Genomic DNA, 25,201 nt, shown 5'->3' with positions numbered 1-25,201 from the left:
TCTGGTCTGTGGAACATTTCCACAAGTATTTTTGGGGAAGGAAGTTTATTTTACAAACCGACCACCGTCCGTTGATTCACATGCTTTCTCACGAGAAAACAGTTCAGCTACCTCCTAGAATTCAAAGATTTGCATGGAAGTTACATGGATATGATTTCCAAATTAGACATATTGCTAAATCTAATATTGCAGATTTCTTCTCAAGAAAATCTTTATCATCCAAGAAATGTGATAATGTGGCTGACTATTATATCAGATCTGTGGTGGACACATGTGTACTAGATATTGATTCAATTACAATAGATGAAATCTGAAACTGTTCATCCAAAGATGGAGAAATTGTCAAAGTATTAAGTGCCATAAAGACGGATGATTAGAGTGATGTTTCGGTGGAGCATCTGAAGTTCAAGAACGAACTGTCAACATATGACTCAATTCTTTTGAGAGGAGAGAGAATAGTGATTCCTCGATCACTAAGGTCGAAAGTTTTGAGTAGAGCTCATGAGACACATCAAGGCATAGTACATACTAAACAATTCCTTTGTACAAGATTCTATTGTCCAAAGATGGATTTTGATGTGGAACAACTTGTTAACAAGTGTGCAACCTGTGTTCTGAATCAACCTTTAACTCATTAAGGCCGAGAGCCGCATATATGCGGCAAATTAATTAGCTTCTCACAGCGAGAGCCGCATATTGGGGGTAATAAAAAGCACCTCTTATTCAGCGAGAGCCGCATATTGGGGGGTATGAAAAGCACCTCTCATTCAGCGAGAGCCGCGTATTGGGGGTTTTACATTTTAAATTCGTACATTACCTATAATTTCAATCAATTTAGCAGTAATGATCAAAGATTAGCCTTTCTTACGAGAGAGATTACTTTCTGTGTTAATCAGAAGAACTATTAATGTATTTTGATAACAATTGCTTGCAATGTCGGGGGCTTATACAGGCAAATGAACACATGTCTGCGAGAAAAGGGATTATGAGATGTTGTTACAGGAGGTACGTGTTTGTTACTCGTCATTGGGAGTGAATACTAAGATACTATGTTTGCACATTGATTGAATTAACGGTGACAAGGTTACAAAACCTTCTTCTAAATTAAATCATTCATTCATTCATTGTAATAGTTCATATAATGAATCGTAGACATAAATAGCACTACTGTATTACACTCATGTTCGTGTAGATTTGAAATAAACCAAGTTACTAATTTAGACCTAATTCATTTGCGACTATTGATTTTTAAAGTTGACAATAATACATAATCGAATATGAAGTGATAACTCTTGCATCTACTCATAATATACATATATAGTACACATAAACCATACAAAGGTAACTGGGGTATTTTGTTCAAGCTGTTTCATGCTTATTTGAAATGTGATTTTTCAATGCAATTTACATAAGCATTGTGTAAGAAACGTTTGTATTTGATCTCTGTAATTATCTTATCCTGTGTAATGATCACGTGTATCAGATCCATCGTCAATAAAAGGAGAATATATCAGTTACGGAATTGATGCGTATAATCATTCAATCAGACAACACTAAATATATGAACACCTCTTTCAACCTCAAAATAACAGCCTCTGGTCGAATGCATGTCCAGGTAAACTTTTGTCCTGTGACAAGTGTAAAACAAACTTTTGCGCTGTTACATCATTGGACAACCTGTTTTGTGGAGTCACGCCCATTGCCAATCTTCTGAACCTCGTTTGCTTTCAAAACAAATATAGGTATGCCCATCTTCATAAATATTTGGGGAGATTCAACTACAAGTGTATACATCACAATAAATCAGTATCGTGTTACTTTTTTTAATTCTATAATACATGTACTTGAATTATGATATTTATTCATAACAATGTACAGATTATATTGAAATGTTCAGTAAGCCATTATGTTTGATGTACAAGTAGTGTGCGCAAAAAGTATACGCAAATAAATACTATCTCTACTCAATGATTGGATTGGGTTATCCGGGGTAAAAATGATCGGACTGTAGCGCTTTGAGCGTTTAGAAAAAAAATAAACTCGTCAGAGTGCTTGTTAGTCCTACGCGTACATTTCAGGCATCCTTACGATGATGTATGTTCACGATACACAAAGTTTTTCATGATAGCTAGACTTGATAAAGCCGAAATCTAGCATATCGATTGGTCAACGATCTAACCAATAGTCAATCTGTATCCAAGCTGTCTAGTGACCGAACGTACTCTTCAGAAATTTAGCCCACGCCCCATCACCTGTCATTTCCAAAGTGACAGGTACCTCATGATACGATTGGTCATAGATAACAAATCAGGGACTATATTGAACAGTTAAGATACAAAACGTCCTATTCGGGAACTTTGATGACGCCCATCCCATGACCCTTTGTCTTATGTATGTGCAAGGAATAGCATTATACAATATGTATGCATGTATGTTCGTATATTTTTTGCGTTAAATCTAGATGAACCAAAGCGACAAACTGAATCTGTTATATGTAAGTCACAGACTAGCTTATTAGTACTTTCCTTAAAATATTCAGTATACACTAGCAATGTATCAGCGAAAACGCTTCTTTCATAGATTATTATGCATGTGCGTAAATTCGTCTTTACTGACATTGACATAGATGTTTTGAACAATTTAATCTCACACAATGATATGAGTGGAACATCATTTGGTTTAAGTATGTCTTACATACAATGAAATGGACTGGCAAACGTCGAGACATCAAATGCAGATGTTCAAGCTGTGATGTGTTTTTGTGCGTTGACTGTTTTGAGGCCTACCATAAAGACTTGTTCCAAGGACAATAACGCTTTATGCACTAGTTGTGTTGTACAAATGGTACGGTATACCATTCTTGTCAGTTGTTGGGCACAATGTGTGAAGCCCGCGCGATACTGGTGGAATATAGCTAAAATCGCTGTAAAACTACATTCACTCATTCTTTTCAATTGTTGCATTTCAGTGGTTATTCTTTTACATGTCCAAAATACTAAGACATGTGTGTTCACCATCTGAGAACGAATACACTCATCATAGTGTCAGTCTACTCCCATATGTCTTATGTGTTTCTTTCATACATCATTACAGTAACTGATGTTATGTTTACAATACACAAATTGTTGCATGATAGTTGATACAGCCGAAACACAACATAACACTGGTCAACGATAAAGCCAATAATCAATCTCTACCCTATCACTTTGAGTGTCCAAACGTGCTCTTCAGAAATTTAGGCCACGCCCCATCACCTTGCCCTGCCTATGTGACAGGTTCTCACGATACGATTGGTCAAAGTATCAGTCAATATAATGAGTAACTGAGATATAATGCGTTACATTCGGCATATTTTATCCCTTCACATGACGGGAAGCTTTGTTTAGCATCGAGTAATGATAAATGTATCATGCAGTATGTATGTGTATGAATGGTGATGTATGTTTGCAGCGTTAAGTTAAGATGAACAAAGTGACAAACTATAAATCTCTGTATGTTCCATGTTACTTACACACCTATTGATACTTTCCTTGAAATAGTCAGTAAGCACGAGCAATGTATTGGCAAAAAATCTAGACGATTATAATGCAAGCCCCCCTCTTTTTAAACTCTATTATAAATAATTCAGTCCACACGGTGAGAGAGACAGGAGGAATTTGTATATTTGTTCATCTCGTACGTTCAAAGACCTCGCAGGTGTTGATAAAAATAGATCACACACTGGCAAAGGGGTATGAGAGACACAGGTAATAAATTACATGAAATGCTGTAATATATGCATTCACATCGGCCTCTTTCCTATTTACATCTTTACGACACAATTAAATAATCAGTACTTGTTTGTGAGACTAGACAGTTTCCTGTCATATCCGAGACCTGCCAGGGAAATCAGGCATGATTAGCACTAATTAGCCTCGTCGCAGCAATCAGGCAGTCAGCGAGGTGTGCCAGGTGTTGGGCAGTGGAGCGGCTCCAGGGCTTAATGAGTTAAGAAATGACACTCCATTACAACCTGTAGATCTAGCACTAAGACCTTGGTCGATAGTTGGTACAAACATCGTTGGACCTATTGACTCAGCCTACGTGTTAACGTTGATAGACTAGTTTTCTTCGTATCCATTGCAGTGGTGATTAAAGACCTTACATCAAGTGCTATCACTGAAGTTTTGGAAAGAATATTTCCTGAACAAGGTTTCCCAGAGACTATAGTTTCAGATAATTTTCGCCAATTTGTGAGTGTAAAGTTTGTCAAATACTTGAGAATTGCAGGGATTAAACATATCCGTTCCTCGCCATATTTTCCCAAGAGCAATGGAAAGAGCAAATGCTTTCATAGATTCTTGAAGAAAGCATTCCGTTCTGCATCAGCTGATGGGAATGACTGGAAACGACTGTTACCCAGAATTCTACAAATGTATAGAGCTATTCCAAATCGAACCACTGGTGAAACTGCAGCCATGTTATTGCTTCATAGGAACATTAAAACTAAGTTTCCAATGCTGTACTCATCAAAACCTGATCCATTATTATCAAGAATACTCTCTTATGCAGATAAGATGAAGACATATGCAGATGTGAAGAACAGTGTGAAACATCATACACTGGCCCAAAAAAGAAAAGCATAGCTGAATTCTGATCTTCAAAGTAGATTGTTTCGAAAAATACGGCATGGAACAACTGTCAATGTTAATATTAAGTGTGATTATAACCCATACAATTATCCAACACATGCAAATACAACCTTTGGTGATTATTCGCCAAAACAGCACCTTGAGAAAATCCCTGTATAATCTGCATGTAGAACAAGAGTCATCAGAAGATGACATATCCCCCCGTCCCCCACATATCTGAAAGGACAAATCATCTGACAGTTACTTGGTGTTTTCTTAGATTAAGTTTGAATCGTTTCCATGGAAGTCATGAAAAATATAAATGCCATATATCTGTAAATAGTAAAAGGCACCACTTCAAGATCTGTCTCATATATCTGCCAAGATCTGTTAAAAGATATGAAATGGTCTTCGAGTTGTGCTCTGGAAACGAAGCCTATCCCTACATTTTGAGTCAGAATTGTCTCCATGGAAACCGGGAAAAATAAAAATGCCAAAACACTGTAAATATCAAAAGGCACCACTTTGTGGTCTGCCTCAAATATCTATGAAGATTTGCTGTAAGATATTAAATAGTTTTCTAGTTGTGCTCCGGAAATGAAGCCCATCCCTCCATTTTGAGACTAAGTCAAAATCATTTCCATGGAAACTGGGAAAATGATAAATCACAAAAACCTGTAAATAGCAACAGGCACCAAGTTGGGGTCTGCCACATATATCTACTAAGTTTTGCTGACAGATACTTGTAACTTTTTGAGATGTGCTCCAGAAACGAAACACACTTCTCACTTTTGAGACAAAGTCTGAATTGTTTCCATGGAAATCGAGAAAGTAATAAATCATAAAAACCTGCAACTAGAAAAAGTCACCATTGTAGCTTCTGACTAGTATATCTACCAAGTTTTGCAGAAAAATAAAGAAAGGATTTTGAGTCTGGAAACAAAGCCCTTCCCCCCATTTTGAGACTAAGTCCAAAACATTTCCATTGAAACCGAGAAAATAATATATAAAAAAAGCCTGGAAGTACCAAAAGGCACCACTTTAGGTTCTGACTGATGTAACAAGTTTTGCAGAAAAATATTGAACACTTTTTGAGTTATGCTCCGGAAACGAAGCCCATGATTCGCACGCACGCACGCACAGTTATGCCTCTTCAACGTCTGAGCTACATTTAACACTGCTCATAGTGAAACATTTAGTATAACTGTTTCTCAGTGAAAACCAAAACTATGGTGAGTTGATATTATATTTGTGACCCATTACTTTAGATTTGACTCAGATGCATTGTACTTAGAAACCTCTATTGTGAACAGTCTAAGTAAACTTATCCTCAGTACTTTTCGTTACACTCCACTACTGAGTCTAACAAAACCTTATGGGAAGTCGCGTCAGGTAACCTTTGAGGGACCAATGACCGTCCAAGCAAACGTGAGATGGTTAAATAGAATCTACTAGGTTTTGTTAGACTCAGTGGTGGAGAGAAACGAAATACACTGAGACTAAGTTTACTTAGACTGCTATTGTGAATTATTTTATCTTGCTCTCTGCTCAATAGATACTATTGAATATTTTAGACTTGTCAGTGTTATATTTTGCTGGTTCATAGGGAATTTCTCATAACCTTTTGTGACTCTGCTTGAAAACTATCCATCAAAACTATCTCTCTCAAACCATCACAATTTGAGACTTCCTGAGACCCATACCACCTATCAAACAATGTTTCCTTTTCTCCAGCAAACTCTACAAACGTTACATTGTTCTGTTTGTGAGCATTTATGAACTTCTCATGATAAGCCTCAGGCACTAACTCATAAGCTTTCAAAAGTGTACTCTTGACAAGATCATAGTTTGATCTTTGCTGTATCGACAAGGCTGAATAAGCATCCTGAGCTTTGCCCTACAAAACAGTTTGCAATAGCATAGTCCATGACTCCCTAGGCCACTTGAGATTTTCAGCAACTTTTCCAAAATGTAGAAAATATTTGTCTACTTCTTTCTCATTAAAAGGGGGTACAAGTCTAGCATGCCTTGTAAAGTCAAAAGAGGATAAAGAGGGTAGAGAAGGGTTTTCAAGCTTTTTCAGTGCAATTTCTCTCTCAGCCACCAATTTTTCCATTCTAATTCCTTTCTTCCTTTCTATTGCTTTCTCTTTCCATTCTATTTCCTTCTTCATCTCAAACTTTTTCTATCTCCATCCTTTTCAGTTCTTCCTGTTTTCTATTTTCTTCTTTTTGAATTTGTAACAGAATTTCAAGTTTCTTCATTTCGAACTGATCTGAACCTTCCTCTTGGACCATTTCCAAAGCTTCATGTTCAAAAACTCCCTCATCAATATAGTGATTTACCACAATTTTCAAAATCTGAAATTTCCTCATTGCAGGTTTGGCATCAAGTTTGAGATGTGAAGAAATTTGCAATAAATCTGATTTGCGCTACTGACTGATTATCTCAGAGTCAGGGGACAATACAAACTTCTCAAGTTCAGACACCATTTTGCTGGTTCCGCAATTAACTTGTTGCAAAATTGCAAAAATCTGGAATAAATATAACAAATGGTCTCAAATGTCAAATGAATGCTATCCCAGACGAGCCCCCAATTTTATTACGATTAAAAATTTGCCGTGACAAAAGGTGTAAGAAATCCCCTAAGAACCAGCAAAATATAACACTGACAAGATTTTCAATAATTTGTATTCAGAAAAGACAAAGGCAAGATACAAAAGATTCACAACAAAGGTTTCATGTACAATACAACTGAGTCAATTCTAAAGTAATGGGTCACAAATATACTCACCAAAGTCTTGAACAGTTTTACTGAATGTAACGGTTATGTAGATCAAGCACTGACGGAGAGGCTGGCAGATATATACTCCCGTAAATATGTGTATATCCGAATCGACAAGAGGGCAACTAGCCTTCATACATACAGTCCACATTTCCTGAAAATTCGAGCACATACGACCATTGCCATCAATGTAGAATTCTCTAGAACAGTAGTATTCTCCCGGGAGTAAACAATCAATCAAGGGAGGCAACTCTAGAGCACTTCCTTAGAGCCGGCTGCCAAAATAGAAAAGTACTGCACATATGATGTGGATCGTGACCCAATAATAATTATCACTTAATCAATAATACAGTTTACAGAAAATACACTCTCGTAACATACCGCTGATCACAATGATCTCCCAGTAATAACTGAATTTGAATTATGACATTCTAACATTTACGCAAAACGCAATGAATAACAATTTAGTAATGTGTCAAAACTGGCAAGATTTTTGTTGAATATAATTTTCAGTAGTCAGGTCAAACGATGAGCAGATAATATCATAGAAAAACAAATTTTAACAGAATTCAAAAATGCAAATTGCATGTATCTTTGTTATGTGTTTGTATATGATTTCAACATCAAAGTGAAGGTTGAAGAGGAGGGATGTATACTGTATGATATATATATATAGGAATTAATTAAAGAACAGAAAAGAACCGAACCCCGTCTATCCGGACATTTCGGTTCCACATGAAAATCGTTCGGATAGTGAGATGTCTGGTTAACTGGATCAAACAAGAAAACTTGAAAATTAAGTGAAAGCAAAAAAATTTCATGGACATATATCAATAAATCAAAAGTCAATGGTAATAACAGTGAATCATCATAACATATAAGTGTACCGATAATACATGGAAGGCGGAATGCAGGTTACCATTCATCAGGTTGTCTTGGACGTAATCATGTAGCATGTGGAGCTTCAGATGGTAAGTTAGATGAAAAACATAAATCGATGACAAAAAGTTTCTATTTTGCCAGTTGCAATATTCTTTTTTTCAGTTTTAAAGGCCATAAAAACATACGACATCATGTCAAACTTATGCTGCCTGCAGAAAGTAAACTCCCGGACGTGATCACATGACTTAGATTATGTGGTAGGTTATTTTAAACTTGCATCGCGACAGATAGCAGGGGTCGATTTAGAAATGTTATATACAGTACAATTACAGGGTAGTTTACCTTAATCCTACTTAACATGTGTTTTCATTACTGATGCGATTTCTCACATGCGCCAATTCCTAATGAACAACACTAGTGACACACCAAATGCCTTCCGATAGATTAAGAATGAAATCACAAAGTCATGCAGTAAACGGTATTGACATGACACACACACATGCACAGATGTCACTGTCCGGATAACTGGATCATTCTTCAATGGAAATCTATGGGAATGGTTTGAAAATTCGCAGTCCGGGTCCGGAAGGGCAGGGTGCAGTTAAGCGAGTACAATTAATGAACGTAAGATTTGTTTCATAAAAATCATCCAGAAGGCGGGGTTTCTTGATATGTGGGGTCCGAGTAAACGGGGTTCGACTGTACCAGGAAAGAAATTAAGTTTTGGCTCAACTGGACGGGTAGAGAGGCATTTCTAGACAGCTACATTTTCCTGAGAAGCGTATTTATAGGGAGGTTACTGAACTTGAACCAGTGGAATTACTTTTAAATATATTTTATAACATATTTAAGCAATTACAAAATGGCTATTTCAGCAAAAGTCTTTATTCTATATGGCCATAAAATGTTATACATCAAGCGATTCACTTTCTATCAAATAAGAAAAAGAAAAAAATCGATGCTAGCTCCTGATTACAATATATATATACATATATTAAACATGATTTAAACAAGTGATTACAAAACATAAATAAGAAAAGAAAATTTATCATCTGAGGAGTTTCCATAACACACCAGGCACGTGGCATCACATTCACATTCACATTCACATTCACATTCACATTCACATTCACATTCACATCCATCATTCACCCAAAGTTGGAAAGGCGACTAACTCCGGTGGAATGTTATACATTTTGGTTATGTGGTAACAATGTTTGTACAATGTGTATGTTTTCTACAAAAGCAGCCTCATCAAAGTGTGAAACTGACCACATAGCCAGCTGATGGCCAGGCAACAGCTGGATAAAAATAGTGGCTTTGCGCACCAAGTCACAAGAACCAGACCTATACCTGCTCAATTAATGTGGAAAATTTATTCACTATAATGCAAAAAATAAATCAGTTACTTCTGATATCTGTAGTGTTTGGGCTATAAAAGTACCTGACAAGCACTTTCATGTTTATGATGAAAAAGTGCAAGAGAAAATGATTAATTTTCATGTAAACTTGCCTTTTAAACATATGAACAATTAGCATTGTATAGCTGCTGCTCTCCATACACATTATCAATAAATATATCATGGAAAAACATACAAACCTGCTTTTGCTTTGAGACAAATTCTTTTTGAGCAATCGTGACTTGTTCCTCCAATCTGTTTTGAATGAGAGAAATTGTGTTCACATAACTGGATCTATTTTACTGATTTTTTTTAACTGTTGTGATTACAGAACTAGTGCTGATTGTCTCTGTTGGAAAAATTGGTCTTGTTCTTTTTAAAGGAAACAACGGAGGACAAAATGTAAAGCTTTGCCCTGTTATCAAGGCCACAAACTGAAGCAAAAACAGTCTTCAAGCTTTTAAATAGGCAGTACTGAATAGCAGGCGTTCAATACATTGGAATCAGTTTTCATAAACAGTGGGCCAAGCTGATATACACATAGAGAAAGAGAGTTCAGTAGTCATGCAATGGATGAAAAATCAATAAAAGATATATAGTGATATGATAGTGATAGCAATATGTATTTATCATGTCTGAGTCCACACATTCATGTATTGCTGCAAGATATGACCACTTAGTTTTCTTACACAGCTATCTCCTCATTCTGTGTATTTTAACTTCATCAATTACAGAAATCTGTCTCCTCAGCTCCTGTGTGTGAACTTACTTATCATGTACAGCCTTGTCTTACCTCATTTTTGTGAACTTATTTGTTATGTACAGTCTTGTATCCTGATCTCCTGAGTGTGAACTTTTTTGTTTTGTGCAGTGTTCTGTCCTCTCTCCTGTGTGCGTAATTGTATTTGTGTATTGTACTTGTCCTTTCCTCATCTAGGTGGACATACTTATTGTGTCTGTTTCCTCTTCGTCTGTTGATGGACTTACTTGTTTCGTACAGCCTCCTGTCCCTTTCTTTCATCCTCCAACCAACGTTCCTTGTCCACCTCAAGTTTCTGCAGCAACACCTCAGTCTGACCAATGTCCCATGCTGCCAAGAACTGACACACAGCTTCCACTGATGCAACCTGTAACACGACAGCATTATATTATGGAACAACGCAATGTAAGATCAGACTGGAATGCCTGTCCTCACATGGCCTCCACCTCATTTTGGTAGCAATAACCATAATGCTTTAGAATAAGCACGATAAACTTTAAGAATACGTCACAATACCCATACTGATAACAATGATAATAATGTGGATACTTATAGTGTGCAATAGTCCATACATCAAGTATGTGCTGCACATTATTATCCTGACAGAATTGTACTTTCAAAGCTGCTACTAAGTGCTAAGCACGACCGTGAAGGTTCATGTGCTTTGTTTAGGTACCCATTTTAAACAGCTGGGTGGACTGAGTGGAATGTGGACGAAGTGCCTTGCCCAGTCACACAGTATGAAACCTAGGTCACAAATTTTGGTGTCTCCATCAAGATTCAAACACGGGTCTTTGGCGAGAGAGGCCAGCATGCTAACCACTACACCACCATGCTCTACACCCTTTAAAGTAATTTTATGTGATTTTGTTGCAAAGGACGTTCTTGAAACAATGCCATATGACGCCGGCATAGCAACAAGGATGTCCAGCTTAGAAAACTGTGTATAAGCTCCGCTCACTGATGTTTCATGTCTACTAGCCCAACAATATTGAGGGTTTACAGTAGTTGTATACTGGCGGATGTGTAACATATGGCAAGCACTACTTAATGAAGGCACTTTTATTTAAAATATTTTTCATATTCACATTCAACATATTTCTTAGGACTAAATTGTCGCTGACAGCCTTTTATTTCTCTATCATTCTATAAGGAGATTGCTTCTCCTCTCTTATACAGGGAGTTGTAAGTACTACCTGTATTTTGTCTCACCACCAAAATCAGTAGAAGGTGGCTTCTACACCTGTGAGGTATGACAATTTGAATTCACACTCAGTTGTCACCCATCAGCCATCACACATGCATGGCTGACAAAACATCTTCTTAACGTTGTATGTTTCATAACTCACAGGTGAGCACCCTCTCTACATTCTTTCTATACTAAAAGCCATTAAAAATGCAATCGTTTTCATGCAGTTGGAACAGTTGTTGATCGTCCACGGCCTGGTGCACCACCTGTAACCACACCTCGACAGGACCGCAATATTCGTCTGTCACACTTGCACAACATACAGTTTAGAGACAACTTGCTGCAGTCAACATCCAGTGTCGTCGCCAATACTGTGGTCCGATCCTGTTGCATTGCCACAGACTAGCCAGACAACATTGGGCAGCAAACGGGGCTTATGTTAGCAACAGACCATGGCGAGATGTCATTTTCTCAGATGAGTCCAGGTTCAACCTGTTTTTTGGAGATGGACGTCTCAGAGTTTATTGTCGACGTGGCAAACATGTAGCGCCAAACTGTGTCTTAAAGTACAATCGGTTCGGAGGGGGCAGTGTCATGGTTTGTGGTGCCATCAAGGTCAACTTCCAATCCCAAATGATGGTTGTAGAACATAATCTCACTGCTTGCCAGTATGTGGACAACATTCTTTGTCCTGCTCTACTCACCCAGAAGAATCAATATGGCAGTCGTCCAAGTTATGGTTTCTAACATGACAAAGTTCATCCTTGTGTTGCCAGGGTAACAGTGGACTCTCTGAATCGTAAGAATGTTGAAGTGATGAACTGGCCTGCAATGTCCAGCATGAACCCAACTGAGCACCTGTTGTATGAACTTGGAAGGAGGGCCTGAAATCAACCTGTACTACCAGGAACAGTTGCAGAATTGTTATAGGCCCTCAATCATCACTGACAGACTATGCCATAGGTGTTCATTAGAAATTTGTGTCTGTCCATGCCTCAGAGAATGCGAGCATGTGTTGCAGCACAAGGTGGCCACATGCGCTATTGACTCATAGTGACCTGTCCATGCTTTGATGACACCGTGACGTCACTTTTGTGGTTGTTGATTGGACATTTTCATGTGCAATTATCCATAAATGGTTACTTGAGCATATCTGGCATTTTCAGTTACATTTATTTACGCTGATGTGAATACAGATGTTCTGAAAATCTGATTGCGTTTTCAATGGCTTTTAGTAGAGTTCTGACGATACGCCCATGCCACGATACGATACGTATCACGATACTGGTAGTGCGATGCATACGATACGATACGTATCACAATATTTTGTCCTTGTATACCGAAAAATAAAAGTACTGGAAATAATGTGCTGTTATGTTATCATTTCAGGTAAGGTATTCTTCTACCAAGAAAAATAAAAACATGTCATCATCAAAGACATTTTATTAAAAATGTTTAGCATGTGTCAGTAAAGTGGTGTTTTCCCCAAAAAATGGAACAGCAGGGATCAACATTGGCACAACTGGCTTTTTTGCACAGATAACAAAATAAATTTGTGAAAATTATCTCAGTTGGAGCATGGCCATGGCAATATTTTGTAAGTATCGTGTTGAATCGATACACGACAATCGTATGGATGTATTGTATCGTGCAGCTCTTGAATCGCGGTAACTTGCGTATCGATTAATCGTCACAACTCTAGCTTTTAGTATATATTCTATAGTGCTAAATATCTAATTGTTGTCATTCAGTTCTTAATGTTAGAAACCATGCTGTCACTGATCACATACAATGTAAACATATCTAAACTTAAGCACCAGCATGTAAGACAGTGTGTGAAAGTATTACAGTGGACTCTGGCAATATCGGCCTCTGTAAACACCGGCATTCTTTCTACAATGGCACAAAGTTTCAGTCCCGTCTGAAATGCACTTAATTATCATATAGAAACATCTGTAAACATCAGCTTCTGCCTACTCCGGATATCGGCATTGTTTTTCAGTCCCGACAAACATATTGTTATGAAAACAAATCCGTTAAAAAGGGCACATGAAAGACGGTGCAACCCTTTGATACTATTAGGTCCAAATGATGTAACAACACAGTCTGTTACTACCCGAGATTATTCAGAAATGGGAAGTGTCAATTAGTGTCTTGTTAATTAGTGAGTGATACGTGTCTCATAAATAGAGTGATGAATGGTGGGGAGTTTGACTGTAAACACTGTAACAACACATTTCCCGAGATTATTCAGAAACGGGAAGTGTAAATCAGTATCTTGTTAACTAGTGAGTAGTACATGTCACTTACGAAGTGACGAAGACGAAGATGAAAATGTGTTTTAAAACATTGACTGTAACTGATGTTTTGAGAATGTGCACTTAGATCAAACACTTCGCATCCAACCAGGAAGCACGACTTCTACATCATGGACAGTGCTTGTAAAGTGCAACTGAGGACTTTGCACTCGAGGCATCGGCACAGAAAATACAAAGCAAGATCAGTGACTTTTTAACAATATGAATAACCTTGTTATTATAAATAATATAAATAAATAAATGAATGTGCATTCTGACACTGCCTTGTACCTTATTCAAACATGTTGTTAATGCTAACGAGACAGTACGACTTCCGTTGTACGTCGCCGTCATGAGGCAAACTGCCTATACCGACACTTTGTCAAAACCTTTTTATTTGGTCCCGAGTGAAGCCGGTATTGACAGAGTCCACTGTATTTTAATCTATTTTATAAAATTTTTACTATCGACTATATATAGTTTTATGAATAATATGATGCATCACCTATATGTGATATCATCATGTAAACATCCACTATTATTCAATTGTTGTCAAAATTATAATGACTGACACTGTGCTATAACATCATCAATTGAATAATTAATATGTCTGATTGATACATTCAACTGTCAGCTGTCAGTCGTGACACACACATGGCAGACACAACATCTTCCTAATGTTGTATTTTTCATGCCTCACAGTAAATTAGCAAGATGTTTCATACACATGAGGATCTCTGTCATTTATTATTTCTCCTTGGCAAGAGTAAGGCCTCAACAAATTGGCACACAAACAGGGATGGAGTCAACCAATCTCATCAACTACAGAAGTAAATACTATGGGGTTTCTAAATCACTTCAAAATAAATAATTATTTAATACCAATAACAAAGATCTAGACCCCCATGTCAAAACACTAGACCCAAAATGACACAACCCGTCTCCCATTCACACAAGCTCACAGTGGAGGGCAACAACCACTGTCGGACGGCTATTACATTTACTACGCGAATGTTTAAATGGATAATTGGGTCACAGCGGTGCACGGTATCGCGTCGACTGACAACCTACTAGAGAAATGATTTACATAAGGTATGAATCCTGCAATATGCCGACAGTACATGAACTAAGAATGAGGGTGAGGGGCCTTGGTATGCGGGGTTATTCTTGTGTGAAAAAGGCTGAATTACTAACTTTATCAGGTATAACATATCAAAAACCTCTTACTGTGAGAGATTTAAAATTACAAGCACGTGAAAGGGGATTGCGAAATTATTCATGCATGAAGAAGTCTGAGCTCATTGAATTACTCAATGAACAAGTCCCTTTACAATTACAATTCACACCTACTGAGCTTGCTTTTGGGAAATATTTGAGAGGGTGGAAGATGGAATTCCATGTTCAACAAAACATAGACATTGAAGATGTAAGGCAGTTGGTATCTGAAAAAGTGAATGAAGAACTGAATGATTTAAAAGGTATTAAATTTCAACTCACGTTAAAGATGACACTAGAGAAACAAGAGGGGAATGATGCTATTGACCAGACCATTGTAATCAGGAAGCTACAACACAGCCAGATACTATCAACTCTTCTATTGGCAGGTCAATCGTGAATCACGAGAACGTTTCACTAATATGGGGTCTGGTTGGGTAAGGTTGATAAGGTTAATATGATCTACCTGGATATTGCAAACTATAAACAATTGAAAGGAAGGAAATCTTTTCCAACCCCTAAATATTTTGCAGGCAAACGTGCTACAATTAATATTCCAAATATTCAAGGGGAAAATTGTATGAGGATATCATTAAGGATTATCGAATTTCCAGCTAAGATAAATCCATGCAGACTTTCCAGTTATGCGGTAGATGATGATATTATTTGGGATGTTATAGATGAACCAACCCCTATCTCCCAGTGCACAAAAATAGAAAAACAGAATCCAGATTTGGCTGTAAACGTATTCGGGCATGAAGGGAATAAAATCATAGTCCACAGGATAAGTCTTTTATTGTATAAGGATGGTCGAAAAACAGCTAATGTATTTCTAATAACAGAAGGTGAACAATGTCACTACATACCGATATCACATTTCATTCGATTGGTGTTCGATCAAACGAAACACAAGGAAAAGAAACACTTTTGTGTAAGGTGCCTTGATGGATTTTCTAGGGCCCATCTACTCAATTCACACAGGGATGATTGCCGAGGTGTAGGGGAGACGGCTATAGGGGTTGATATGCCGAAAGAAAACAACAATATCTTGAAATTTATCAACCACAAAAATCAGATGCCAGTACCATACATTATCTACACCAACTCTAAAGCTATGAATAAATTGATAATCGATACGGTAGCTCTGTCCCTTGATAAAAGTTTCATGCAAAGATATCAACAACATGAAGTGTGCGGGTTTGGGTATGTGGTCGTTGATTGTGATGGCCAAGGTAACCCTCCCGTCATTTATAGAGGCCCAGACGTGGCTGAGAAATTTCTCCAATATTGACAGCATGAGGAGGTAGAGATCAGGAAAAAATTGCATACCATGCCACTAATGCATATGACCCAAGCAGATAGAGAGGCCTATATCAAACGCACTCATTGTCATGTATGCTGTAAACCCCTGAATGGTGATTCAGTGAGAGACCACTGTCACATGACAGGGAAATACAGAAGTGTGGCTCACAGTGAGTGTAACTTAAAGCTTCGAATAAATTTAAAGCTTATTCATATTCCGGTGGTGTTTCACAATTTACAAGGGTATGATTCACACTTGATTATGCAGGCTATTTCAAAAGTAAAAGGCAAGATATCTTATATCCCAAACAATATGGAGAGATATATATCCTTTTCGTTAAATGGGTTGTTATTCATTGATAGCGTTCAGTTTCTGTTGTTGTCTCTTAGACAGCTTGGTAAAGGCTAATAACCCAGACGACTTGGCTATAACTAATTGATACAGAGAGGAGAAAACTAGAGCCTTGCTGCTACGTAAGGGTATTTACCCGTATGAATATATGGATGACTGGTCTAGGTTTAATGAGACAGAGTTACCTCCCACTGACCGCTTCTACAGCAAGCTGACAGACGCGTCTGTCTCACAAGACCATTACAAACACACTAAAAATGTATGGGAACTACTAGGCTGTAAGACACTAGGTGATTATCATGATTTCTATTTGAAAAAGGATGTGTTGCAGTTGGCTGATGTGTTTGAGATATTCAGAAAAATGTATTTGAAGCAATATGGGTTGGACCTGGCATGGTATTATTCGAGCCCTGGGCTGTCGTAGGATGCCTCACTGAAGAAAACAGGTGTGGAGTTAGAATTATTCACAGATTCCCCAATGCATCTGTTTGTTGAGAAAGGGCTACGAGGAGGTATTTCCATGGTATCTAAACGTTATGCTAAAGCTAACAAGTATGTGGAAGGTTATAACCCTAATAAACCTTCAACTCATCTGCTCTATCTCAATGCTTACAACCTGTACGGCTCCGGTATGAGTCAATATCTACCAACAGGGGGATTCGAATGGGTGTCTCCCCACACCCCTGTGGACAGCTGGATGTTATGAGTATTGCACCTGATTCTGATAAGGGTTATATACTTGAAGTGGACTTAGAGTACCCAAAGGAATTGCATACATCACACAACAGTTACCCTCTAGCACCCGAATGGTTGAGGGTTAACTCAGACTGCATGTCTGAATACCAACATAACCTGATGAATGGGTCTCTAGCAAATGTAGAAAAATTGGTGCCTAATTTGATGTACTTACTAAAGTACATAGAAAAATGAAGTTCAATCAAAGCGCATGGATGGAACCCTATGTCAGGATGAACACGGACTTGAGAAAGCTGGCCACTAACGACTTTGAGAAAAATCTGTACAAACTCATGAACAACTCCGTATTCAGTAAAAAGATGGAGAATTTATGAAAACGTGTCAGTGTGAAGCTAGTCAGGTCAAGTGAGGAAAAAAAGACCAGGAAACTGATAGCCAGCCCAGCGTACAATAGAAGTATTGTATTTGAGCCACATTATACTTAACTCATTAAGCCAATTCACTGCTCAACACCTGGAGCCCCGTGCTGATTACCTGGCTGGCTGTGGCAAGACTAATTAGGGCTATTCACACCTGATATCCCCTGGCAGGTTTCAGAGATTACAGGAAACTGTTTCGTCAGACGAGCATGTCCTGATTGTTTAATTCTTTAATTGCATTGTAAAGGTATATGTTGAAAGAAAGCAGGAGTGAATACATGTCATATATGTAACGTTTTACGTAATTTTATTGCACTTTCTCTTGTAGACTTTTGGTGGCGTGTGCATGTGTATTTTCATAACACATGTTTGTATTCTTTGTATGTAAGACATACTTAAACAAATTGTCTCTCTCATATCATTGTGTGAGGTTAAATAGTTCAAAACATCTCACCCGTGAAGGTCCCGGGGTAGAATAGGCCTTCAGCAACCCATGCTTGCCATAAAAGGTGACTAGGCTTGTCGTAAGAGGCGACTAACGGGATCGGGTGGTCAGACTAGCTGACTTGGTTGACAGATGTCATCGGTTCCCAGTTGCGCAGATCGATGCTCATGTTGTTGATCACTGGATTGTCTGGTCCAGACTCGATTATTTACAGACCGTCGCCATATAGCTGGAATATTGCTAAGTGCGACGTAAAACTAAACTCACTCACTCACTCACTCAAAACATCTATGTCATTGGCAGTAAAAAAGAATTTATGCACATGCCTAATAATCTTCTATGAAAGAAGTGTTTTCGCCGATACGTTTCTAGTGTATACAGAATATTTTGAGGTAAGTACTAATAAGCTAGTGTGTGATATACATGGAACAGATTCACAGTTTGTCACTTTGGTTCATTTAGATTTAACACAAAAAATATACGTTATCACACGAACATACATGTATACATATTGTATAATGCTATTCCTGGCACATACATAAGACAAAGGGTCATGGGATGAGCGTCATCAAAGTTCCTGATGAGGACGTTTTGTATCCCAACTGTTCAATATAGTGGCTGATCTGTTATCTATGACCAATCGTATCATGAGATACCTGTCACATAGGTAATGACAGGTGATGGGGCGTGGGCTAAATTTCTGAAGAGCACATTCGGTCACTAGACAGCTTGGATACAGATTGACTATTGGTTAGATCGTTCACTAGTTATTTCTATATATAGGGCTTACTATAGGGCTTATGCACATTACCTTAAGCATCATTGCTTAAAAGAGATCAGACAGTCATTGATTCACCATTCTCTCGAATAGCAACCTCACATATCAACGAGTGTATAGGAACGGAAGTGACAAGATCTCCCTTCCCGCACAAGCGCGGATAATCCAAAAACTTCACTTTTACTGAAAAAACTAAGTCTGATGAAGCCCAGAGCAGGGAGGAGCATCCAGCTTTGGGAGGGCATAATCTCCCTATGGTAAGGTAAGTAGTTAAACATCTAAAATATTTAGATTTTCCTAAATTTTTAACTTGCCTTACCATAGGGCTTATACATATGAATTCAACAGAAAGGACTTTGGTGTCAGGCTTCAGAGGACCAACCAATGAGGAAAACAAGATGTGCATAAAGAAACAAAACCGAGGAACTAGCTGAAGCTGGAAGCACAGGCTAAACTGGAACAAGAGACAGATAGTAATCCTCAGTAAATGACAAACTCCAGGAGAAACAAACAAAAAAACCCAAAACACCATATCTTGAGCCTCCTCAAGACCCAAGGTAAGAAAAATAATAATTACCTTATGGGTGGAAGGTTGGGTGAGTTTTTAGGCCACCACCAGCGGACCGAAGAACTGGAAACCATCCATGTTCTCAGCCGCTACATCTCAAAGACAGTGGCTAACAAACACACTGGGTGCACTGGGCAAAGAATTAACTTGTCAGAGTCCTGAGGGCCTAGAATGGACAACGGAGGGATGGAAATGCAGGGAGCTGTTTTTGGGTGACAAAATCCCATAATACAGTGGAAGCTGTCTTACTCAGACCCTAAGTAACTCGGTTTTCTGTATAATTCAGACCGAATTGTTGGTCCCGGCAGAAGTTAACTAAGTTATCATTACATATAGACTAACTAATTCAGACTTCATGTAACTCGGATTTCGGACTGAAATCTCCGCCCTTCAAGGTATTTTATTTTGAAAACATCGCTAATTTACTCGGACTAGCACGACTGCCTGAGGCGGAAGTGCTTTGTAGTTAGCCGATTACCGACTTCAAACGGATTATCAGGTGTGATGATAACCAATTAACAAAAGGAATTAACAAAGAAGTTCAGCAAGCTGACACGACTCACTCAGTGTCATTTTGATGGTATGCGATTTTGTTATTGAAAACAAATGCCTGAACCAATGAACGTTGCCTGAACGTTGTATTTATTGATTTCTGTGGAGAAGATTGAATCACATGCACTTCCATACAAGGGTAAATAGCGAGTAACACAAAAACATGGTACGTCACTTCTAGCGCTCGTGCTTACAGACAAGACGTGAAAAGTGTGTTGCATTGGAAACCACCGGACAACAAAGCATCCTAACAATAAATTATTTATAAAAGATGAGGTGATATTTATTGATGGAATTTTGCGCTATTACCCCGAAAAACCCTTTACACCATGGTAAAAGTACCGTGCATGCATATCTCCTGGTCAAGGGAGCTTACTCTTGACTCTCACCAATCCAATTCGGACTACTCGTAATTCAGACACAAAAGTTGGTCCCAGTCGAGTCCGAGTTAGGCAGCTTCCACTGTAGTCCTAATTAAACCCGGCCATGATTACATGGGTTACATCCAAAGAATGAATTTCGCTGACTCTGGCTGCAGTGGCTAACGCCAGGAGGAAAACTGTCTTCTCGAAGGAAGCCTCATTCAGAAGGTTTGTAGGGGGGCCAAATAAATGGTCCAAGACAACATTTAGATCCCATGTGGAGTACCCTTTTGGAGATGGTCCAAATGTGTAGATGGAACCTCAACGGATTGGGATGCAGGTGATGGCTGTGAGGATAACACAGTAGATGCGGCCACACCGTAAGTGGTAGTGGGTCCCTGTCGGCAAGGTGACGCAAGTCGGGAAACCAGAGTCTGTCCGGCCAACAGGGCACAACCAAAAGCAGATGAATCTGCTGGGTCTGCATGCTCTTGGCAACAGCTGGTAGAACAGGTGGAGGGAACGTGCAGGCGTCCAGCCCGTCCTCCCACAACAGTGGCATGACCACAGCCCCGAGCCTGACAGCTGAGGTGAGCGCCACAACCTTGAAGGGAAGCATCAGCATCAGCATCAGCAGAGAAAGGCCATGATCGATACTGACAATCCATCCTAGGTGCTTCAGAAGGCGGATGGCCAAAGCCAACTGTTTGCGTTGCCACTGAGGGTTGAGTTGATTGAGGAGACAGTCATCAATGTACGGGTCGAAATCTATCTTCCAGGGATAGAGAAACCGAGTGATTGGGGGTGTACTGCGTTGTAATGCGGGGCCAAGGAAATGCCAAATGGGAGCACTTTCCACTGAAAATGGCAATCGTTGAACACAAAGCGCTGGAACTTCCTGCGTGGTCGATAAATTGGACGATGCAGATATGTGTGATCCTGAAGATCTAACCTGGGGACGAGTTTGGCGCGAAGCTGTTCCAGAGAGACAATGCGGAAGTCTGGTGGGTCCTGAAGGTATTGTTTGTTGAATATCGCCATGTTGTGTATCATTCTCATATTCCCAGAATCTTGGGCGTGAGGAAGATTGGTGAGTAGAAGGTGACTGCAAATTCTGAGGTTGGTTCCTAAGACCATGAAGCCTTCTCCCAAGTGCATCCTAAATGTGCTCTATTGGATTAAGGTCAGGGGGCCTGTATGGCCAGTCCATGACGTTGATTCCAGCATTTTGAAGGAAATTTTGTGTCAACATCGCGGTATGCGGCAGAGCATTGTCATGCTGAAACTGTAGACCAGGGCCATGAGCCGCCATGAATGGAACAAGTCCATGAATGGACGTCGTCTCCAGACTCTATGCCTGCGAATCTGAAGGTAAACCTGGATTCATTGCTAAAGACGACTCAATTCCAGTCTCTCTGCAACCATCAGAGATGACGTTGGGCCCACAGCAGACACTGACGTTGATGAAACGGCGTCAATATTGACCCATGATATGGACGTTGAGAATGGAGATTGGCAGCCCGAAACCAATTTCAAATGGTCTGTTGGGACAGTCGACCTCTAAACATCTCAGTCCTGGTTTGTGTAGCTGGCAGAAATCAGTCACGTGGATGACGTCGGATGATTTGATGGTCTTCTGCTCGTGACTTCATACGTGGACGACTGCATCCAAGGGCTCTTGCGACATCAGTAACTGATCTTCACGTTCGCAATATGTCAACGGCATGTTCACATTGCACATTTGACAATCATGGCATTTAAAGTACCGTTAGAACTGTGGTTTAAAAGTGTTTTTTCAGTTCTTGAGGCCAATGCAAACAGGTTCAAATGAAGAAAACTTCAATGCGACTTGATCGACTGCACATGCAAAGCTTGATTTGGCACTAACGTCATTTGCACGACAAATGGATGGGTTTGAGTGGGTTTTGTTAACGAGAGCAAAACTACCAAGTCATAAAACAAAGAGAAATAAAACATTTTAAGATAAAACACCATGAGGGCAAACAAAAAACCCTACAGCTTAAGTCAATAAAAAACACCCCTGCATAAAATACAGGCATGCCAAAGTGGCGGGACATCAGAGAGTAAACAACCAAAATGGCTGCCTCCACTGAAATGCGTTGAGTGTGAAAAGAATAAGCAACAAATGGATACATAAAGCAAAAAGTATATGAAAGGAACAGAAGGCGGTAATAGAGGGATGCAGGATTATGAAAATTACCATCAAGCGCAAGGAAAAAAAAGGACAAGCGACATGAAAAACAAGTCATATCACTGAGAGTCAAAAAACATGAGGTAGCCAGGTAAGTGAAGAAAAATACTGTAGTCTTCACCACATAAATGAGAGAAATAGTCACGAAAACATACCTACCAAGACAAAACACAACTTTAATGCTTAAAGTAGGTAGCGAAATTCACAGCAAACCAAAAACATGTCCCTGACATAAGACGCTTGTAGGAAGAGTGAAGTTTTGGATTATTTGCGCTTCTGTGGGTAGAGTGATCTCGCCACTTCCATTCCTATACACTCGTCGATACTTGAGGTAGCCATTTGAGTGAATGGTGAATCTAGGACTGTTCCATCTCTTTTAAGCAATGTTTGAGGCAAAATGCGTAAGTCCTTTGGTAAGGTAAGTTAAATAGTTTGATAATTGAAGCTAACCAACTATTTAAAATGATTGATTTGTTGTAATGAACCAATCATCAATTACAAGATTTAAACCAATTCCAAACACTAGTGTTTACACATGTAGAATATTATGATTCGAGAGTTCCAATATATATTTACATTAGCTGTTAAGGCCATGTAGAATTACATTGACTTACGTACCAAAGTAATATTCATATGGCCAGTGTGATCATCATACAAAATTTGTGCATATCCATTAAACAGTCAAGTGTCATAGAGCAATGGTTCTCATTCCTCATGTTCTTAAAGACAGACCTGTTCTGACGTTTGACCATCAGCAGCAAATATCCGAGGATCAGCTCCATGCTGCAACAGCACCTGCAAAAGAAATATACTCTTGTGCCTTCACAAGAAATTTGATAAATATTCAATTCTAACTGTGCAATCAGAAGTTTTAATTCTTGACAACAACCTCAATGAAACAGCTTATCTTAAAACCAAGTTCCAGTGAAGGCAATCGTTCATAATTCTTTCTTGATAATTGTTACAGGACATCAGAAATTTTCCAGCTGCTGTCTACAAGAGGGAGAAGTAACAAGGAATTCAAAATCACATATACGCAAGTTATTTTCTGCATAACCTTACAAGTGTCCTACATGTAATATTTTTACCACTGAAAATGTCATGACGAAATCGAGAAATGTTACAGTAAGAAATCTTGGGCAAGGTCAGATTTAACATGTTGTATATGGAATCCCACTTTCTAATTAATGTACAAATTTTAGAACATTTTGGGTATAGAGTTATGAGTGTGTATTTTCTGTAAATTGTAGCATTACTGATTAAGTAATGATTATTACTGGGTCACACTGTGTACAGTTTTGAGTGATAGTTATTATGGGTCACATTTTGTATCATAAATGTTCAGTGCTATTAGAATTTTAGCTACAGGCCTTTAAGGTAGTTCTCTAGAGTTACCTCCCTTTGGTGTGTTTTGACTTGCCCATCACAAAACGTGATGAATGTTCCATACTTCACTGGAATGTTCAGAAAACAGTGACTTTGTATATAAAGGCTGACACACACACATACGGATTAACTGGAGTACACCATCCGGCTAACATCAACCTACCTGCCTTTGTCAATACTTGACTTACATGACTGCTGCTAGCCTCTCACCGTGTTACATTCCGTATAACTTTCTCATTGAAAACCAAGACTGATGTTATATTTGTGACCCTTTACTTTAGATTTGACTCATTTGCATTGTACATAAAACTTCTATTGTGAATCGTTGTATCTTGCCTTTACTCAATACATCTTACCAAATATTTTGAACTTGTCAGTGCTATATTTTGCTGGTTCTGAGAGGATTTCTAATACCTTTTCTCACCTCAAATTTGTAACCATAACAAAATTGGGGGTTCGTTTGGGACAGAATTCATTTGACATTTGAGACTGATGTTGAATTTATTTGAAATTTATTGGAACCAGCAAAATGGTGTTTAGAAGTTTCTTAAGTCACCTGACCCTAGACAGTCTGTGAATTGTGCAAGCCAGATTTATTGCAAATTTCTTCACATTTCAAACTTGTGGCCAAACCTGCTGTGAAGAAATCTCAGATCTTGAAACTTATTTGAATCACTACATTCATGAAGGAGTTTTTGGACATGAAGATTTAGAAATGGTTGAGGAGGAATGTTCAGACAAGCTGGAAATGAAAAAATTATAACTGAATGGAAATATGGTGAAAAGGTAAGAAAAGTCATCTTGGCCCTCAGATTCTTCTTTTGACAGTCATGCTAGACTGGTACCCCCTTTAAATGAGAATGAAGTAGACAAATATTTTCTACAGTTTGGAAAGGTTGCTGAAAATCTCGAGTGAACAAGGGAGTCATGTACTATGCTACTGCAAACTGTTTTGAAGGGTAAAGCTCTGGTTGCTTATTCAGCCTTGTCG

General features: G+C 38.7%; 1 protein-coding gene across 1 annotated transcript in view; it reads right to left on the bottom strand.

Annotated features, from left to right (window-relative positions):
* LOC137291841 (IQ motif and ankyrin repeat domain-containing protein 1-like) overlaps nt 1-25,201 on the bottom strand; it is a 282,934-nt gene that overhangs the window by 144,402 nt on the left and 113,331 nt on the right. Inside the window, exons 6-8 of the mRNA XM_067823385.1 lie at nt 23,557-23,619; nt 10,665-10,804; nt 9,878-9,932 (exon numbers count right to left, since the gene is read on the bottom strand). Coding sequence (XP_067679486.1) covers nt 9,878-9,932; nt 10,665-10,804; nt 23,557-23,619 — 258 coding nt within the window. The remainder of the gene's footprint in view (nt 1-9,877; nt 9,933-10,664; nt 10,805-23,556; nt 23,620-25,201) is intronic.

This window comes from Haliotis asinina, chromosome 7 (assembly GCF_037392515.1).
Source record: "Haliotis asinina isolate JCU_RB_2024 chromosome 7, JCU_Hal_asi_v2, whole genome shotgun sequence".
NCBI lineage: Eukaryota > Metazoa > Mollusca > Gastropoda > Lepetellida > Haliotidae > Haliotis > Haliotis asinina.
Note: the sequence above shows the minus strand (reverse complement) of the source record. Positions and strands in the feature narration are given on the sequence as shown.